At 35.2% G+C, this 18,378-nt stretch overlaps 1 protein-coding gene across 1 annotated transcript in view; it reads right to left on the reverse strand.

The window, feature by feature from the left end:
• LOC136789125 (U1 small nuclear ribonucleoprotein 70 kDa-like) overlaps positions 1-15,961 on the reverse strand; it is a 45,997-nt gene extending 30,036 nt beyond the window's left edge. The window contains exon 1 of the mRNA XM_066988874.1: positions 15,864-15,961. Coding sequence (XP_066844975.1) covers positions 15,864-15,961 — 98 coding nt within the window. The remainder of the gene's footprint in view (positions 1-15,863) is intronic.
• Positions 15,962-18,378: the final 2,417 nt, after the last annotated feature.

The following is an 18,378-nucleotide window of genomic DNA, read 5'->3' on the forward strand; positions in this document are numbered from 1 at the left end:
ATTGAAACAATGTCATTGAAATGTAACCTCAGTTCATATTTCCAAGGTACTGATTACTGACAATATGTGTATATGTGTATTAGAAAGAAAAATTTGTAGTTAAAATACAAAATTTCTGCAGTTTTAGTAACATTTATCTCGTACATTTAAAGAATTTTTATTTTGTCTATGTGACACAAACAAATCTAACTATTTCTTCATCATGTTCTACTGAAACCAACCAACCAAACAAAAAACCTGTTTCCTCGAGAGAGCTTTTTGTAACGTTTTCAAACAGCTATGTCAATGTAAAATCACACTGGGACAAGTTATATGTGCTTCTTACAACACTTTGACCAGGTAAGCTCAACACTAAAATCCCTTCCTGGGATTGACTTTGAATACCTACATCAATGTTTGAACAACATTGTGCGAACTTCACACAGTGCAACATCCACACTGAGGTAGTTACTAACCATAAAAAGCTAATCTTTTTTCATTTAAGATCTACTTCGGAGAAACTTTGTGTAAAAGTTATGTCTGCTAAGGAAATCCTCTGTATTCTGTCTATAGAAAGTGGAGAGAAATTGGTTTCCTTGCGGGAATTTTATCCCATACTGAAGTGAAATGTCTTACAGACATATTTAGATATTTAATACCAGACAAGACGAATCCTAACTTGAGTTGTTAACTTTAGAGCAATTAGTTGGGAGATTGATGAATTAGTTTTCTGATTATGTTCACTAGCTAAACAACCTACTAATTCAAACTCTCATTTATGAAACAGTAAAGCTATGGATGAAGGAATTCAGTCTGATTCAGCAATGAGCTCCCAAATCCTTGGAAAAGACACTATAGACAAATATTTTTGGCCAAAAAGAAAGGTCAGCAGAAAAAAAAAGGTTTTTAGTATTTTTATAAAACAGGAAATAGGAACGACCTTTTTTTTTTTGTGCAAATACAATAAAGATTTTTAGAGAGCCAGATGAAACAGCAATGAAGGCCACATAAGTATCAAAAATGAAATGCCTGTATTTCTTTTCATGAGGTCAAACTTGAGGTCAAGAAGGACATACAAAGCAACACTATCTATTAAAAAAAAAAAAAAAACCCTTTTGTAAAAAATAGAATATATGGAATATATATGGAATATATATGGTATATATATATATGGATATAATGGAATATATGGAATGATGCAGCATTACTAGGGCAATATGCTGCATCCAGAACAATCAGACTCATGTGGGGACCACTGCATGAAGATTCACTGGAGGTTGTTCAACTGGCGCATACAAAAGACACACCAGCACTCATAAAACAACAGTTGAATGAACAGACAATAAAAGCCTAACTGCAAGAGGCAGTTAAATGATAAAGAGATGCTGCAGCACAGAACTTGCTTAGGTAAGAACTTTCTGGCCAGTGCCACTCCATTATGATTAATGTGTGCACATGCGAACTTTATGAAAAAGATAATGAATTGATTGTGTTCCTAAATGATGCCATTTTAGACCTGTTTGGATTCCTGCCCTCCCCGGGGAGCAGATGACCACAGTCTGTTAGCTTAAACAAATGAACGTTTAATGGTCGTCTTTCTGCCAGCCAAGTGGAAAAGGGGAAACATTTATCAAGAGAAGGGAGGAAAAAACTGATCTAGCTGGCTATTCATCTGGGATATAGGTGCTGCAAAGTGGCTATTGAAAAGGGAAAACTGCAGCAGTTACCATGCCAAAATCACTTCAGGCATTGCTTAAAAATAGGAGATCACAGAATCTGTATCTGAGAGAATTTCAACTACAGGGTTTCTGAGAACTCACAAGGCAACAAAGGTTACTTTAATTACTTAAGCACACAAAAATACAGGCATATGTAGATTATGTTCTTGGTGTACTTATTCTGTTTTGGTTTTGATTTTGTGCTTAGTGTTCTCTTCAGTGAAACTGGGAAATGTCACAAAAGCTTTTAGCATTATAAAGTGTTTTTTTTTTTTTTTTACTTTTTTTTCTTTAAATCTATTTTGCTTTCCATATTTTTTAAAAATATAATTAAATTTATCTCCTCCAGTCAACTACTATTATTCTTAATAGATGAGTTCCTTAAACAAAGTAGATAATCTAAAAATAGAGTATCTTTCTATATATTGGATTAATTTCATTTCTTTTGAAGGAAGTGAACACTAGACCAATTTAAAATAAACACCCTGTTTAGGATTGTTAAAGTGATACAAAACCTTTGCTCATAGACATATCCATATTTCTTGAGAAATACATTAAAAAAATAATAAAAAAAAATAAATAAAAAAAACACACAAACAAAAGCCAGTATAAGAAATGAAACAATTTTGTTATTCTGTTATATGGTATGTGTTGGGGCAGGTTTTTTTTTTTTTTTTTTTTTTTTTTTCACCTTGAGGATAATGAAACAAGCAAACAGGAGCCCCAAAGAATCATGGTTTATTCATCTTTGGAAATATTAAAAACCTTATCTGATAAGGCCCTAAGCAATTTGATCTAACCTCAAAGTTAACTCTCACTTTGAAGTTGGAGTATGTGACCTGTAAAGGTCTCTTTTAGGGTAAATTATTCCAAGATTGTATGATTCTGTCATCCTAAAGAAGTGATATACATACACTCACTTATAGTTAAAAATCATATTTAGGCAGAAAAAATCAGTTAAAGAAAGATGCATGCATGCATGACAGGGCAGGAAGTAGCACCAACATTTTTACTACGGTATCTTATTGCTTACATATGAAAAATAGATAAAAATTTAGATAGGTCTTTTTTCTTTTTTTTTTTCAATGAATTATAATGTAATGAAAACAACAAATCAAAGCTTCTCAGTCTTTTAAATCAAAGACGTTGTTTTTATACTAAATTCAACTCCAACTCTGTTCAAGAATAATGGTTTACCTTTTATGATTTTTTTTTTTTATCTTTTTCTCCCTGAGACAAAACAGAAACAACACTTCATTATCCTGATTATGCAGAACTAATCTTTACAACCTCATTTAGCCATGTATACTGGTTCATCTCCAGTTTATAACTCTCCCATTTTGAAAACTTGCTTATTCTAGGAATGGCTTTCCACACATACGTACCATAACGAGAATAACTATTCATGCAAATAGCAAAATTCATTCCATATGTTATAAACATGGCTTCGAAATATTAGACATTTATATACAGAACTCTGGGTAATGCTGAACCGAAGGTTGGCAAGCACAAAGAATGACAGCTACACAGCAAAATAATTTGAAATGACTTGGGCAATTTCATGGGATCTTTATTCAGCACAGGCAATTGGGTGTTCAGTTTTATGTCTCATCCAAAAAAAATAGTATTTCCTGTGGAACAGCGTTGTTCTAATATAGCATTGAGATATTGGCCGAGAAATGTTTTAAAGAGGAATACTGCATATATTGAATAAGTCACCCCCTTCTGTTAATGATGTCTTGATATTCCCAAAAGTGCCAGACGAGTCTTTTTTGAAATAAGTGTAGTCCCTTTGTTAGGATATTTCATCAATGTTGAATGTCCAGCTGAAAATATTTGCAGTTTAATTTACAGAAATTTTAATCATCAAGGTGTACTCCATGATTTTAACAACCTCAGAGTTATGTGATGGAAACTTTCATTAAGGCTTTCACTGAAGCTGACTTACAGTTTTCCATAAAATGAGCTGGATTATAAATGTGAGTTATTACAAAGTTAAGACTGAGCTGTATCGTTTATGCTCAACTCTGTCAAAAATGTTCTGTCAAAAAATGTTCTGAGAAAGAAGAACGATATTATGGAATGCTTTTGTTCGTTTGTTTGTAGTTTGTTTTTGTTAAGATTTTTCTTTTCAAACTACCTGGAGACACACAACTCCAGTTAGCAACATAAACCAGATGCTTAGCTCGTTTGTTCTGCTAACTACATCTTTTCTTTGTAAATTATATACATGCTAAACTATTTAAAACATAACTCAGGTGGTTGGTGAACCACAGCATCTGCCAACTCCTCAGATAAAGAGGATACACTTACTCATCTGCTCTGTCTCCATCTGCCTGCTAAATTTGGATTGACTGCTCACTGTCCAAACTGATAGAATAATTCATGAAGAATTGTTCCTCTCAAATCTTTGTTATTCTCCATTACACTCTCTTTTTGTAAAACAGGTTAGTTGCCCTTTGTTAAGTTAATGTGACATGATCTACGATAAAATGTCATTTAATGTCAGAAATTAGAAGGAAAACACTTCTGAACAGAAATCTTATGTGATTTTATTTCATAACATCACAGAATCACAGAATCATAGAATGGCTTGGATTAGAAGGAACCTAAAAGATCATCTAGTTCCAGTCCCTTAGCCATGGGCAGGGATGCCACCCACTAGATCAGGTTGCCTAGGGTCTTGTCCAACCTGACCTTGAACACCTTCAGAGAAGGGAAATCCACAGCTTCTCTGAGCAACCTGTTCCAGTGCCTCACCACCCTCTGAGTAAAGAATTTACTGTTAACATCTAATATAAATCTTCCCTGATTAGTTTAAAGCTGTTCCCCCTTGCTCTATCACTATCTGCCTGTGTGAAAAGTTCTTCCCCATTTCTTATAATCCCTCTTTAAGTATTGAAAGGTTGCAATGCAGTCTCCCCACAGCTTTCTCTTCACCTGGCTGAACATACCCATCTCTCTCAGCCTTTCTTCATAGAAGAGGTGTTCTAGTCTTCTTTGTGGCCCTCCTCTATATCCACTCTAACATGTCCACACCTTTCTTTTACTGGGGGCCCTGACCTGGGTGCAGTACTATGGGTGGGGTCTCATGAGGACAGAGCAGAGAGTGAGACTTCCCCTTTGCAAGGGAAACAATCACCTCCCCTGACCTTCTGGCCACGCCTCTGCTGGGCTTTCAGCAAACAGCATTTTCTTGGACTTTTAGCAGATTGAGTATTGAATTGCTAAACTACAGCCTGTGGATAATTTAATACTCAGAACATTCCTCCTAGTGTAAATTACAGCCACTTCTGACTTGTTCAACAAGGCCTTGAACATATTGTTTCAGGCCTTATGGGATTCCTTTCATGAGAATCTTGTAAATATCAATTGATGAAATTCTAGAGAATTCTAGAGAATTCTAGAGAATTTCTAGAGAATTTCTTCCATGCCTTCAATGGAAAAAATGTTAATTTTTACTACCAGATAATCTTACAATTAAAATTGTTTTGCCTTTAGTGATTTTAAGAGATCTTGCAAACTTTTAGGAACAACTTGAAGGGTATTTTCTTTTTGGTTTCATCACTGCATATATGCAGTGAAGATCAAAGAAAATTATACAAATAAGGAGAGAATTAAGATCTACATTTATACAGAAAATTGCATCCTGAAGGATCCTTCAGGTAGACCAAAGGTTGGCAATTTCAGGGTAGAAAACTGAAGCTGTGCCAAATTACAGCAAGACTGTGAATCAAATTAATCTTAGAAAACGAGAATCATAGAATATCCTGTGTTGGAAGGGTACCACAAAGATCATCAAGTCCAACTCCTGGGTCTGCCCAGGACCACCTAAAAATCAGACCATATTTCTGAGAGCATTGTCCAAACACTTCTTGAGCTCCAACAGGCTTGGTGCCACGACCACTTCTCTAGGGAGCCTGTTAGAATGACAGAATGGTTTGGGGTGGAGGGGACCTTACAGATTATTTAATTCCAACCCACTTGCCCTGGGCAGTGATACCTCCCACTAGACCAGGTAGCTCAAAACCCCATCCAGCCTGGCCTTGAACACCTTCAGGGATGGGGCATCCACATCTTCACTGGGCAACTTGTGCAAGTGCTTCACCACCCTCTGAGTGAAGAATTTCCTCCTTTTATCTAATCTAAACCTACCCTCTTTTAGTTTAAAGCCATTACCCCTTGTCCTATCACTCCAATCACTGTCAAAGAATCCTTCCCCATCTTTCCTGTAGGTCCCCTTTAAGTACTGGAAGACTGCTATAAAGTCTTCCATGAGTGTTCTCTTCCCCCAACTGCCTCACCCTGTCTTCATAGGAGAGGAGCTCCAGCCCCCTGATCACCCTTGTGGCCCTCCGATGGCTATGCTGGGGCCCCAGAGCTGAACGCGGGTCTCCAGGTGGGGTCTCATGACAGCTAAGCTGAGGGGCAGAATCCCCTTCCTTGACCTGCTGGCCACGGTGCTTTTGATGCAACCTAGAATACAGCTGGTTTTCTGGGCTGCAACTGCTCATTGCTGGCTCATGTTGAGCTTCTCATCAACCAGCACCCCCAGGTTCTTCTCTTCAGGGCTGCTTTCAATCCTTTCTCCATCCAGCCTGTATTTGTGCTTGGGACTGCCCAAGAAATTACACGGTTCCAGTGCACAACCACACTCTTTTCATAGTATCCAATTTGAATGTCCCCTGCCACAGCATCATGCAATTATCTGGAACAAGTTTAGCAATCTAAGAGGAGAGCCTATTAATCTCAATAATCTCAGTTATCTCTATGTGCAGATAAATCACTCTTTGGAGGTACTTTCTCTTTTTATAAAAAAGAGAAAATACTTTCTCTTTTTTTAACAAGTGAGTCTACATGAAAACATAGATTAAATGTGCAATGTTATGAAGCAAAAGTTGGGTGAGATGGATCCAACCTTGGGATTACCACCAAAACACAACAAAACACAACAAATAAACAAACAAACAAACAAAACTATTTCCATGTAAAAATACAATTAGAAATTATTTTTAATTTCCTCTTGAAGAAAAGATCTTTTTAAGAAAAATACTAAGGTAATTCACTGATACGACTTCAACGTTTAGAATCTGGAGAAAATTTTTTAAGGAAAAACTTGTATGGAAGGTAGATTGACAGATGCTAAGAAGTTAACAGTTGCTTATTCCAGTGAAATTTATAAACAGTGGAACATAAACTATTTTTCATTCAGTAAAGAAGTTGTCATTATTGTTTTTTTGGTTTTTTTTTTGTTTGTTTGTTCATTTTTCATGAAGTACATATTCTAAGATGAAAATGGTCAAATTAAATTGTTTCATATCAGTTTCACAGGGTGTGACATTCTTCCTTAAATGTCATAGAGAGAAAATATACCTTAACAATGGAAATGACTGAAATGAAAGATACGATGGAAAGGACTGAAAATGAAATCTAGAGACGGCAAAAAAAAATCTTGACTTACAGTATGGTACCCTTACACCCCAGGAGGCTTGAATAATGTAACTAAAAATTGATATTTATTTTGGGTTAGATAAATAATTTGCAACACTGCATTGATTATACCAATTAGTTCTCCACTAACTGTAGTACAAGCCAGTGACTTGCTTTCATATAGCTAATAGATTCATACCCATGGGTGGAATTTGACCAAAAATGGTACTTCTAACTGTACAATTTGTCTCATCTGAAAAGATGTCTAAATACGTGAGAAATATTTTATCTTTGGAATTTCTGCTTTTCGTAAGGGAAGCCTATACTTTCTAGTTCAGAAGTATCTGCTCATTGCAGATACCTAAAATGAAGTTAAATTAATCGCATCCCTGATTTCTTTGGAAACTCATCTTTGGATCCTATCTATCAAAAAAGCCTAAGGGAATCCATTAAGAAAAGAAAATCTAGAGGTGAAAAACAGGAACATTTTGACATGACATTGCTTGAGACTGCTTAGAACTAAAGTCCCCTTTTAGGGGACCTTAAAAACTAAAAGTATAAATGTCCTTAATTTGTGGAGAGACAGAAAAAAGGATGAGAGGTAAAGCATGGAAGTTCAGTTAAAAAACCCTTTGTTCCCCGAGGAAAAAAAAAAAATACCCAGGAGTTTAGGGATTCTATGTGTGAGGGTCATTATGTGTATCATACAATGTGTATCAATATGTGTATCATACACATATTAATTATGTGTATATTTTACTATTGCAGTCATTTTTTTCCTCAGTTTTGAATGTATTCATCTAAAAGCAGATAAATATTTTAAAATGAGGTTTCTTTTCCTGTAGTTGGGTTAAATTAAAAAGGTAAACATTGAAAAAATGCCAAGAAAATGTGAATTTAATGATTTATGTGTTTATTTATATGTGTGTTTGAGGGAAAAGACTTTTTCTTCTTTTACTTTTTGCCTTCTAATAACCTTTTTTTTTGGCATTTTAAGGCTAATCTAGTTAAGTAAGCAAGCAATTGGCTCTGAAAGAAAATATGAAGAAAAGAGAACATGTAGTTTATGTTGTAATTACCAAGTTTCAACTTTGATTAATTTATAGTCATGAGAAAGCAAATAAAATGGATAAGGATTAAAACCTTAAGAAAAATAAACCAGAAATCGTGCTTTGCAGTTGTGGCTCAAGCATCTTGAAAATTAAGAGCACTGGCTATGAAAAAATACTGTGGCAAATCTTGTGTGAGTATAAACATCATTGAAAGATTTGTACTTCCTGAAAAACAAAAACAAAAAAAAACCACCAACAACAAAACAGGAGAACAGGCAAGCAGTTTCCTCTCTGAAGCCGAAAACACAAAATTCAGAGTAATGCTGAGTTTTATTTTTCATTCATGAAAACACTGTGTATGGAAAAATTGCAGAAGATTATATGGAAGAACAAAAATGTGAGGAATAAGTGAATAATCTAGACTAATTTCTAGAAGTAAAAAGTAGAGAATGTTAAGAAAAAAAATTACGCATGGGTCAAAGGAGTTTTTTTTGTTTGCCTTTTTTTTTCCTTTATGGTTTTGATTTTGTTTGAAGAAGAAAATTCAAACACCGTAAAAATATGAACAGATCTATCCAAAAGGATATAGAAAAAAAAATCAAGAACAACACCATCAGTTCTAAATGACATACTAAACATAACCAATGCAGGATGAAAAAGCTACCAGTCAAGAAATTCTGGCAAAATTCAAAGGATGTGACTGTTTATGTCCATGTCCATGAAGAAATCCCATCATGAAAGACAGAATCTATGTGAAATGTAGACCGAAACCTCCTTTAATATCAATGAGTGAATTTACATAAAATGAAAACCAAATAGAACCCCTACAGAACTATTCTGAAAAATAATTAAAGAAATAAAATGCTAGTTTTTTGTAGCCTCAAACCACATGCTGCCTTGGTGTGCTCTTAACTGCATAATTTTAGAAATGTTTTTCTGAAAACATGAAGTATTTCTAGAAACCTGAAAAGACCTGCTCCCTAATATAACCGATCTATTACAGATTGATAACATTTATATTATAGGTCTAGTGAATTGGTATGTTATGCTCAATCTTAAAAATATTTTGGTGTGGAGGGTTTTTGGTTGGTTGTTTGCATTGGGTTGTGTTGTGTTTGTGTTTGGTTTGGTTTGATTTTTGCAATGATTGCTTTATGACTTGTTTAAAAAATAAAAGCATTATGTAGAAGTGCATTAATTTTACACTTTTTTTTTTAAGAGTTAAAATGTGTACAGAAACAATGCTAAGAAATGCAAGTAAGTCAGCTAATCTATCTTATGACATATGTTTTACCTTTACCAATGTAATTCTTAAAATTATACTGTCAAATCCTCTAATTCTGACTACTTCTAAACTTTTCCAGTCAAACTACTCCACATTGTTTGTGTGCATTCAAAACTTTGTCCTAATGATTATGGACTTGGACATATATATATATATATATTAATTTTTATTATTATTATTACTTTTTTTTTTTAAGTAGACATTTACATATTTAAAGGATATTATCTGTTACTCTTGCAGTCTTCTCTACTTTAGCAAAGTGACCAGAATTATTTTGATCTTTCCTCATAGCTTGTTTCTGAACCTCTGATCACTGTTTGCTTTCCTGTCTGCACTTTCCACTTCTATCTCTGAAGTGCAGCACTCAGAATTGGATACCATGCCCTTGCTAAGGCCTTGTCATGAAAGCCAGAGGATTAATTCATGTATCTCAGAGGCTACTTTTATGTTTATATATCCCAGTAATGTGTTTGCCATTTAGTCTTCTTTTGTTTCAAAATGTCTTTCTTAAATAATGGAAAAATCAGTTTAGTCATACTTACTATAACATATAAACTATTTTCCAGCCTCCAACAGTGCTCTGATAGTTGTTCTGGAGCATGTTATTATATTTTTTATCTCTCCTTTTTCCTATTTTTAAAGTGGAATACTGGCACTAGTTTGTTGTAGTTCTCTGAAATGTAGGTTTACCTGTTGCAGTGTTTAAGCCAAAGATTAGTACTTTAGATTGTAAATAACCTTTTACTACAATGTTTTTCAGTTGTTAATTCATTATGTTCCCATAAAAAACTCTTTATTCTGTTTTGGGAATTATCAAAAATGTAAATATTTTCAGCACGTATATGTAGGTGACCTGAAAGTCACACTTTATAACGATCAGTGTTCTATATTGATTACCCCAAACTGCTAAATTACTACACTTTGAGACTGAATTTATCAAAACCTCACTTTGATTTTGTTGTGCTGCTTCAGTTCATATCCTATCTGCCCCCATTTTTGCAAAAGTCAGTTTTTAACAGAATCTACTGCTACAATCCAATGATTTTAAAATCTATGAGATTGTGGGCTAAATGTGTATATGAGGGTTGGGACTATTGGGGTTCATCAGTAAAATGCACTAAGCAGAGGAATAGCAATTTAATGGCAATAAAAGTACAGTTTATATGTCCATTACACACTGAATTCAGTTGGAAAAGAATTTCATTAAATTCTTATTTCATTATTCTTATGCATCACTAGGAGGAAAAATAAAGTCTACTAACAATTTTTTTTTATATATATATTTTTAAGGTTATTTTTGAAAACTCAACAGATAATTGAAGCTTGAATATTCAATCAGAAAATTATGCCTAAACAGCTGATTGGACATCTAAAGGCAACACTTGTTCTTTAGAAGCAATGAGCTGGTTCTTAATAAAAAGGTAAACAAAAAGCATTTTGTTTTAAAAGAGGATAGCAAGCAAGCCAAGGAAAGTCAGTAATAATAAAGCAACACTGGTAATCTGTAAAGTTCTCATCTTATAGAACCTGTCTTGCATCTCATCCTGGAAATGAGCACAACAGGAGCATTGCCTTTCCTCATTACTATCTGGTGTAGTTCACTTCTGTCTCTTGCTGAAGGGATTGGCCCACCTTTGTACCCCCTCTTGGCCTGTTAAGGCACTACAAACTAACGTGTTGATAACAGCCTGTCTTCTCATGACTTTCTGCTGTGTTTTCAAGGGGCTCCCTCTTCCCTGGTCTCTCTCTCTCCCTCTTGCACTGAATTGTGGCTCAGAGAAGTTCCTTTCCAACTTCATCAACAAGTGTTTTAATAGCAAGATCCCAGCTTTGCAGAGCCTCAGGCCATAGTATGTATATCTGAACTGATAAAAACAGTTTGTCCTATACATTAGCACAAAAGCAAACTCACTGTTTATGCACCAAGATCTTAAGCACCAGCTGAGCAAAATTATGCACAGATTGAGCAAAAGGCTCTAGCTGTAATTTTTAGTGTGCAGAGATGTTGATAATATCTCTCTGGCAGGAAACTGCCCATAATCACTGATCACTAAACCTCTTAGTCTGATTTCAAGAGTGGGAGAGGGATAAAACTGAAACAGAGGGAGAGGAGATAAAACTGAAAAATTTCAGTTTTATCCATGCTGATAATTCAGAACAGGAGGCGTTATGGATGGTGATTTACAAATGGTGGGTTGAACACTAATCTTCATCACAACAGTTTCAGATACTGACAGACATAACTTCAAGATTGTGAAATGATTATACTGTGGATAAAAGATGCCACAAGTCAGAATACTTTCCAAATCAACGAATTACTTGAGATGGTGAAGCAAATCTCTCAGCCCAAATAAAGATATAACTTTCCATCTGAAGTTTTGAGCCTTATGTCAAAAATGTAAATGATTAATAATAATAATAATAATAATAATAATAATAATAATAATAATAAATTCTTTTTGATATCATCTATGATGGGGAAAAATAACTTACAATTTCATAAACCAACAAAAGTATTAATTAAAAAATTTATCACAAGGTGGAAACTGTATTTATTCCCTTAAATCCTGCCATGTGTATGTCTGTATGTTTTGTATGTCTAAAGATGTACAGAAATTTGCTTAAAAAGAGTATGTACAAGGGTCACATAGAAGACTGTGAAACTTCCAATCTATAATTATGAAATTAAATAAATAAATAAATAAAGACTGAGTGCATAAATCTCAGTTTAGAACTAGACAGTGAAAATCTACTCCCTCTGAAATGAGTTGTATCAGGTAAGAAATAGAAATTGAAAATTTACTTCTTTTTTTTTTTTTTTTTTTTTTTTGTCCCCAATATGCTAGGAATCGATAGATGAAGGTATTGCAATGTGCAAAATTGTACCATCCATGAACTTTATCATTATCTGTACAGCGACTGCAAAGTCAATGAATTCCTCACTTTTGTCACCACCCAACTAGAAGTTCTGCTTCACAGGCCTGAAGCTTATTATTTTTGGGATTTCGTCTACACAAAGACACCTTTAGATGAAAGGTTCATAGTTGCAAGATACTCAGTGACATGGTGTTTGTATTACTCTTACTCTTTCTGTATGTATATTCATATACGCAGGCAGTTTGTCCTCAGTCTCTCTCAGTCTTTGCAGGTCACCAAGATTTATTAATTAATAAGTAAGTATTTTCCACAGAGGGGCAAGAGGATTCTAGTTCCCCATTAACAGTAGCTTGTAGATGCTCACATTCCTTGTTACATTACAAGGGTGACGTTGTAGGTCTGCTTCGTCCTCTCACCAGATTGTGGCTGTGTCCAATCCTTAGTGCTATTTCTGTCGTAATTGCAAACAGTTTCTCTCAAACAATCTGAGTTCTTGCTACGCTCCTCTGGGACTCTTATAGAAAAAAAAAAAAAAAATTGTTTTTCTTTTTCTGCCTGCAGATTCAGTAAACAGCAGATCACATTTTGAAGTGCCCATCCTTAGACTGTACACCCTATTTATGGAACCTGTGGTAACTGAATGGATCGGGAGGTGTGTGTTATTGGCAGAATGGTTTAATGGGCAGGGAGTTTTAGCACTCAGACACAAACTTCCTGAGCAACCCCAACCCATCACTCCATCTCCCTTTCACTCCAAGTGAACAGATGAGGAATCTTATCTTCCTTTAAAACATCATGAGATGTTTGCCTAGTGCTGTGCTTTATAAGTACCTATGTGACCTTTGGGTAGTATGGTATCCTTCCCACTGTGTATTTGTGTTATTTATAGTTTTAATAAATACCTAAATCATAAGAAAGCTTCATAGAAGCCTAGATTTAGTTTCAATTGCAGATACATATGTAATATAGCTCTAATATTAACGTTCATGTAGGTTCATAAGGTATCACGCTTTTTTATTTAATGCCAAAGAGTTTTCCTGAATATGTTAAGTGTTTAGATAAGGTTGGCATTTAATTTTTATACTATTGGTATAAATTGGAATAAATGTTTATTTTGCCTTTTAAATTAAAATGTGTGTGCATGTGAGAGACAGAGAGAAAAAAAAAGTCCTTTGTTTATAGGAAAAACCTCTTTTGACATGTGTTTTTCTGTTCACCTTTTACAGGAGTTGTCCTTGACACCAAATGCCAAAACATCTTTTCAATGTAAATTATTAAGAAAGAGCATTGCATATATTTTGCACCAGATAAATTATGCACCCATTTTAATCTAGATGAGAAGTAAGGAATTCCTATTCAACCGCACATCTGAATTTTGTATGGAATTTTGCACATACTGAGATGTTGGGCCCAATATTTTATGCATCAGCATATCTTATGTTTTCTTTATAAACTGCAGAGAATTTGCACACTGAGTTATATGTTTTATAAAAGAGAAGAAAGAATCCAAAATTAAAATAACATAATACAACAAGGTGGGAATTTTTATTTGTTTGTTTCCCCTCTTTTTCTGTTTTCCTTCCCCTGTGCCTTTTCCCATTCTATTTTGGGCTATTTAATACTGTATCAGTTACATATAATTTCATAAATGAATTTCTTTCTAAGCAGCTGAAGAAACAAAAAATCCAGTTTACTAAATCTGATAATTTAAATGCTGGTCTGCTCTCTAGCTACAAACTTTTGCTCATTTGAAGTAAACTCAAGCTAACTTTATTTATTTATTTATTTATTTATGGATGTGTTGAATAATGCGGTTACCTTATTAATTTTCACTGTGCTTTTAGTCCTGCCAAGATTGCCTCTAGCAAGGGGTATTGATAGGGAAAGATGAGAAACATAAAAGGTTAGCATAGAAGGGCAGATAAACAAATAGGGTTTGATCCAAAGCCTGTTTGAGTCAATGAGATTTTTGCATTGACTTCAGGAGACTTTGGATCTGACCCATCAGGCATTTACGTATCGATACGGTGAAATGTTGAGCAGCTACTGTGAAATGTTGAGCAACTGCTATGAAATGTCAGTTGTTCTTAGCTCCTATCTGTGTCAGAAAGAGTTAAAGGCATTCAGTGCCCTGGACATTTGGAGTTTTTTAAAGTTAATAAGAACATACACAGCTGGAAAAGGAACAATGGGACAGACCACATACTTTACTTACAGCTTCTGAGAAGTCCTGTTCAAGTCAATCAAATCAAGCAGGCACAACTGCTTTGGTGAATTAAGAGGAGTGAAGAAAGGGACGCAGGGAGATAACAGCTGAAATCAAGGGGGGAAAAGCACAAAATAATCCATGTTTAACATGAGAGCGGAGAAGGGAGGAAAACAGAAGAGAGTTGACATTAAACATGAAGCTGGGTGATAAATAATTGGTTTTGTCTGATTTTTGGCTACTAAGTAGTTAATATATAATGACATTTAAACATTTTTATTTTTCACTTTCTTTTAGGCAGTATTACTTCTGATTTCAAACAAGCCCTAAAATTACATAAGGTTTTCCGCATGTTTGCAACCTTCTATTTCACAAACCACTCCTGGGATTTTCCCTTGGGGCAATATTTGAGAGGGAAATGAAGTCTGTTCACAGCTGGTGGCATAACATGAAGACTCTTTTTTCTTTTTATAATTTAACCCTTTACCTTTTCTTTTCTTTTCTTTTCTTTTCTTTTCTTTTCTTTTCTTTTCTTTTCTTTTCTTTTCTTTTCTTTTCTTTTCTTTTCTTTTCTTTTCTTTTCTTTTCTTTTCTTTTCTTTTCTTTTCTTTTCTTTTCTTTTCTTTTCTTTTCTTTTCTTTTCTTTTCTTTTCTTTTCTTTTCTTTTCTTTTCTTTCTTTTCTTTTCTTTTCCTTTTCTTTTCTTTTCCTTTTCTTTTCTTTTCTTTTCTTTTCTTTTCTTTTCTTTTCTTTTCTTTTCTTTTCTTTTCTTTTCTTTTCTTTTCTTTTCTTTTCTTTTCTTTTCTTTTCTTTTCTTTTCTTTTCTTTTCTTTTCTTTTCTTTTCTTTTCTTTTCTTTTCTTTTCTTTTCTTTTCTTTTCTTTTCTTTTCTTTTCTTTTCTTTTCTTTTCTTTTCTTTTCTTTTCTTTTCTTTTCTTTCTTTCTTTTCTTTTCTTTTCTTTTCTTTTCTTTTCTTTTCTTTTCTTTTCTTTTCTTTTCTTTTCTTTTCTTTTCTTTTCTTTTCTTTTCTTTTCTTTTCTTTTCTTTTCTTTTCTTTTCTTTTCTTTTCTTTTCTTTTCTTTTCTTTTCTTTTCTTTTCTTTTCTTTTCTTTTCTTTTCTTTTCTTTTCTTTTCTTTTCTTTTCTTTTCTTTTCTTTTCTTTTTTCTTTTTTGTTACTGTGCCAGAAATGCATTTAGAATGATAGAATCACAGCATGCTTTAGGGTGAAAGGGACATTAAAGATTATTTAATTTCAATGCCCCTGCCATGGACAAGGACACCTTGAACCAGACCAGGTTGCTCAGAGCCCCATCTAACCTGGACTTGAACACTTCCAGGGATGGGACATCCACATCTTCACTGGGCAACTTGTGCCAGTTCTTCACCACCTTCTGAGTGAAGAATTTCCTCTCCATCTTTCCTGTAGGTCCCCTTTAAGTACTGGAAGACTGCTATAAAGTCTTCCATGAGCCTCCTCTTCCCCCAGCTGCCTCACCCTGTCTTCATAGGAGAGGAGCTCCAGCCCTCTGATCACCCTTGTGGCCCTCCGATGGCTATGCTGGGGCCCCAGAGCTGAACGCGGGTCTCCAGGTGGGGTCTCATGAGAGCTAAGCTGAGGGGCAGAATCCCCTTCCTTGACCTGCTGGCCACGGTGCTTTTGATGTAACCTAGAATACAGTTGGTTTCTGGGCTGCAAGTGCACATTGCTGGCTCATGTTGAGATTCTCATCAACCAGCACCCCCAGGTTCTTCTCTTCAGGGCTGCTTTCAATCCTTTCTCCATCCTGCCTGTATTTGTGCTTGGGATTGCCCCAACCCAGATGCAGGATCTTACACTTAGAGATGTGATTTTTGTAGAGATACAACTTCACAAAATGAATGTATTATTAGCAGACCAATGGAAAAAATGGTAAATACGGCAGAAATGTAGAAGACCTAGTTTGTGGTATTACATATTTTAGGTTACTAATCCTAATGAGAGTTGAGAATATGATTCATGGATTCCCATAAATCACACTAGAAGGGAGCTCCAGAGGTCATATAGTCAATGTAAAGGCAGAATCAAAAATTTCCAAACTATGTTAGATATAATAATGCTAATGTTGACAAAAACCTGCAAATGTAGACAAAAACCAGAGAAGCACCTTTCATTTAAGTGCTATATAATCTGCAGTGATCATGTATTGAAACGTTTTTAAAGGATTATAGTTAATAAAACTAATTCCACAAACCAGCATATTATTTCATAATAAATATAAACATTGTGATGTATAAAGCATGTTTGTTCATTATTTCCCATGGCTATATTAAGAAGGAGCAAAGGGAGTCACCCAGGTGGCTGTAAGAACCTTGAGGCACCCTGCCTGTTGCTGTCTCGGACAGAAGATTGAGAGAACTTTATGTAAACAATATAATTGCAAAACCGATAACCCACTGCAATTGCTGGGATTAATAGGCTATTTTAGACAATGGGTAGAAGATTATAGTGGAAAGGTAAAATTTCTCTATGAAAAACTCACTAGGGACGGGTTGCTGAAATGGACTAGGGAAGGTGAGGAACGGCTGAACAAGTTAAAAGAGGAACTAGCACGCCCCCCAGTGTTAAGCTTGCCAGATTTGAGGAGGCCGTTTTTTCTGTTCGTGAACAGTACAGAAGGCATGGCATACGGAGTGCTGGCCCAAGAATGGGCAGGGAGTAAAAAACCTGTGGCCTATTTGTCTAAATTATTGGACCCAGTTAGCCGGGGTTGGCCAAATTGCTTGCAGGTAGTGGTGGCTGCTGCCTTGTCAGTAGAAGAAGCACAAAAGATCACTTTTGGGGGGGAAATCAAAGTAATATCTCCACACAATATACGTGGGGTATTGCAACAAAAGGCAGAGAAATGGATTACCGATGCCAGATTATTAAAGTATGAAGGAATTTTGATTTCCTCTCCGAAATTAACATTAGAAACAACCTCCCTACAGAACCCTGCTCAATTTCTTTATGGGGAACCAAATGAGTCCTTAGGACATAATTGCCTCCGAAATATAGAAGAGCAAACGAAGCTGAGACCTGATCTAGAAGAGGTGGAATTACCCATCGGTGAACAAATATACGTGGATGGTTCCTCAAGAATAGTTGAAGGAAAACGAAAATCAGGATATGCGCTGGTAAATGGGAAAACATTTGAGATAGTAGAATCTGGACCTCTGAGTCCTAGCTGGTCGACCCAAGCTTGTGAGCTATATGCCATCTTGCGGGCCCTAAAACTGTTGAAGAATAAAAGTGGTACAATATATACAGATTCGAAATATGCTTATGGGGTAATACATACATTTGGTAAAATATGGGAAGAAAGGGGGCTCATCAATTCACAAGGAAAGGATTTAATACATCAGAAATTGATTGCCCAGGTTTTACAAACTATTAGGGAACCTAAAGAAATTGCTGTAGTGCATATAAAAGGGCATCAAAAGGGCTTCACCCCTCAGGTTAGGGGTAATAACCTGGCGGATCAGGAGGCAAAGAGGGCAGCATTAATGAGTATATGAATTATAAGAATGAGGAAAGATTGCCCAGACTGTGGAAAAGATTTAAAGGAATTTCCATGTTATGCCTGTTGGAAGGATTTCGGCTTTGATGCCATACAATGTAGTTGCTCGTTCTGGGAAGAGGAGGAAGGGAAAAATTCGCATTGCTACTTACACGGGCCCATATATACATTGCTCTGCTTTACGCAACCAGAAAAGGATAAAATGGCTCAAATGGGTGTAAAAGAGACAGATGAGGGTAAAAGGGTATTGCCTGATGGACGGGAAATGCTCCCTAAGTCTGCAGCTTTAAGAGTGC

This window comes from Anser cygnoides, chromosome Z (assembly GCF_040182565.1).
Source record: "Anser cygnoides isolate HZ-2024a breed goose chromosome Z, Taihu_goose_T2T_genome, whole genome shotgun sequence".
NCBI classification, from domain to species: Eukaryota; Metazoa; Chordata; class Aves; order Anseriformes; family Anatidae; genus Anser; species Anser cygnoides.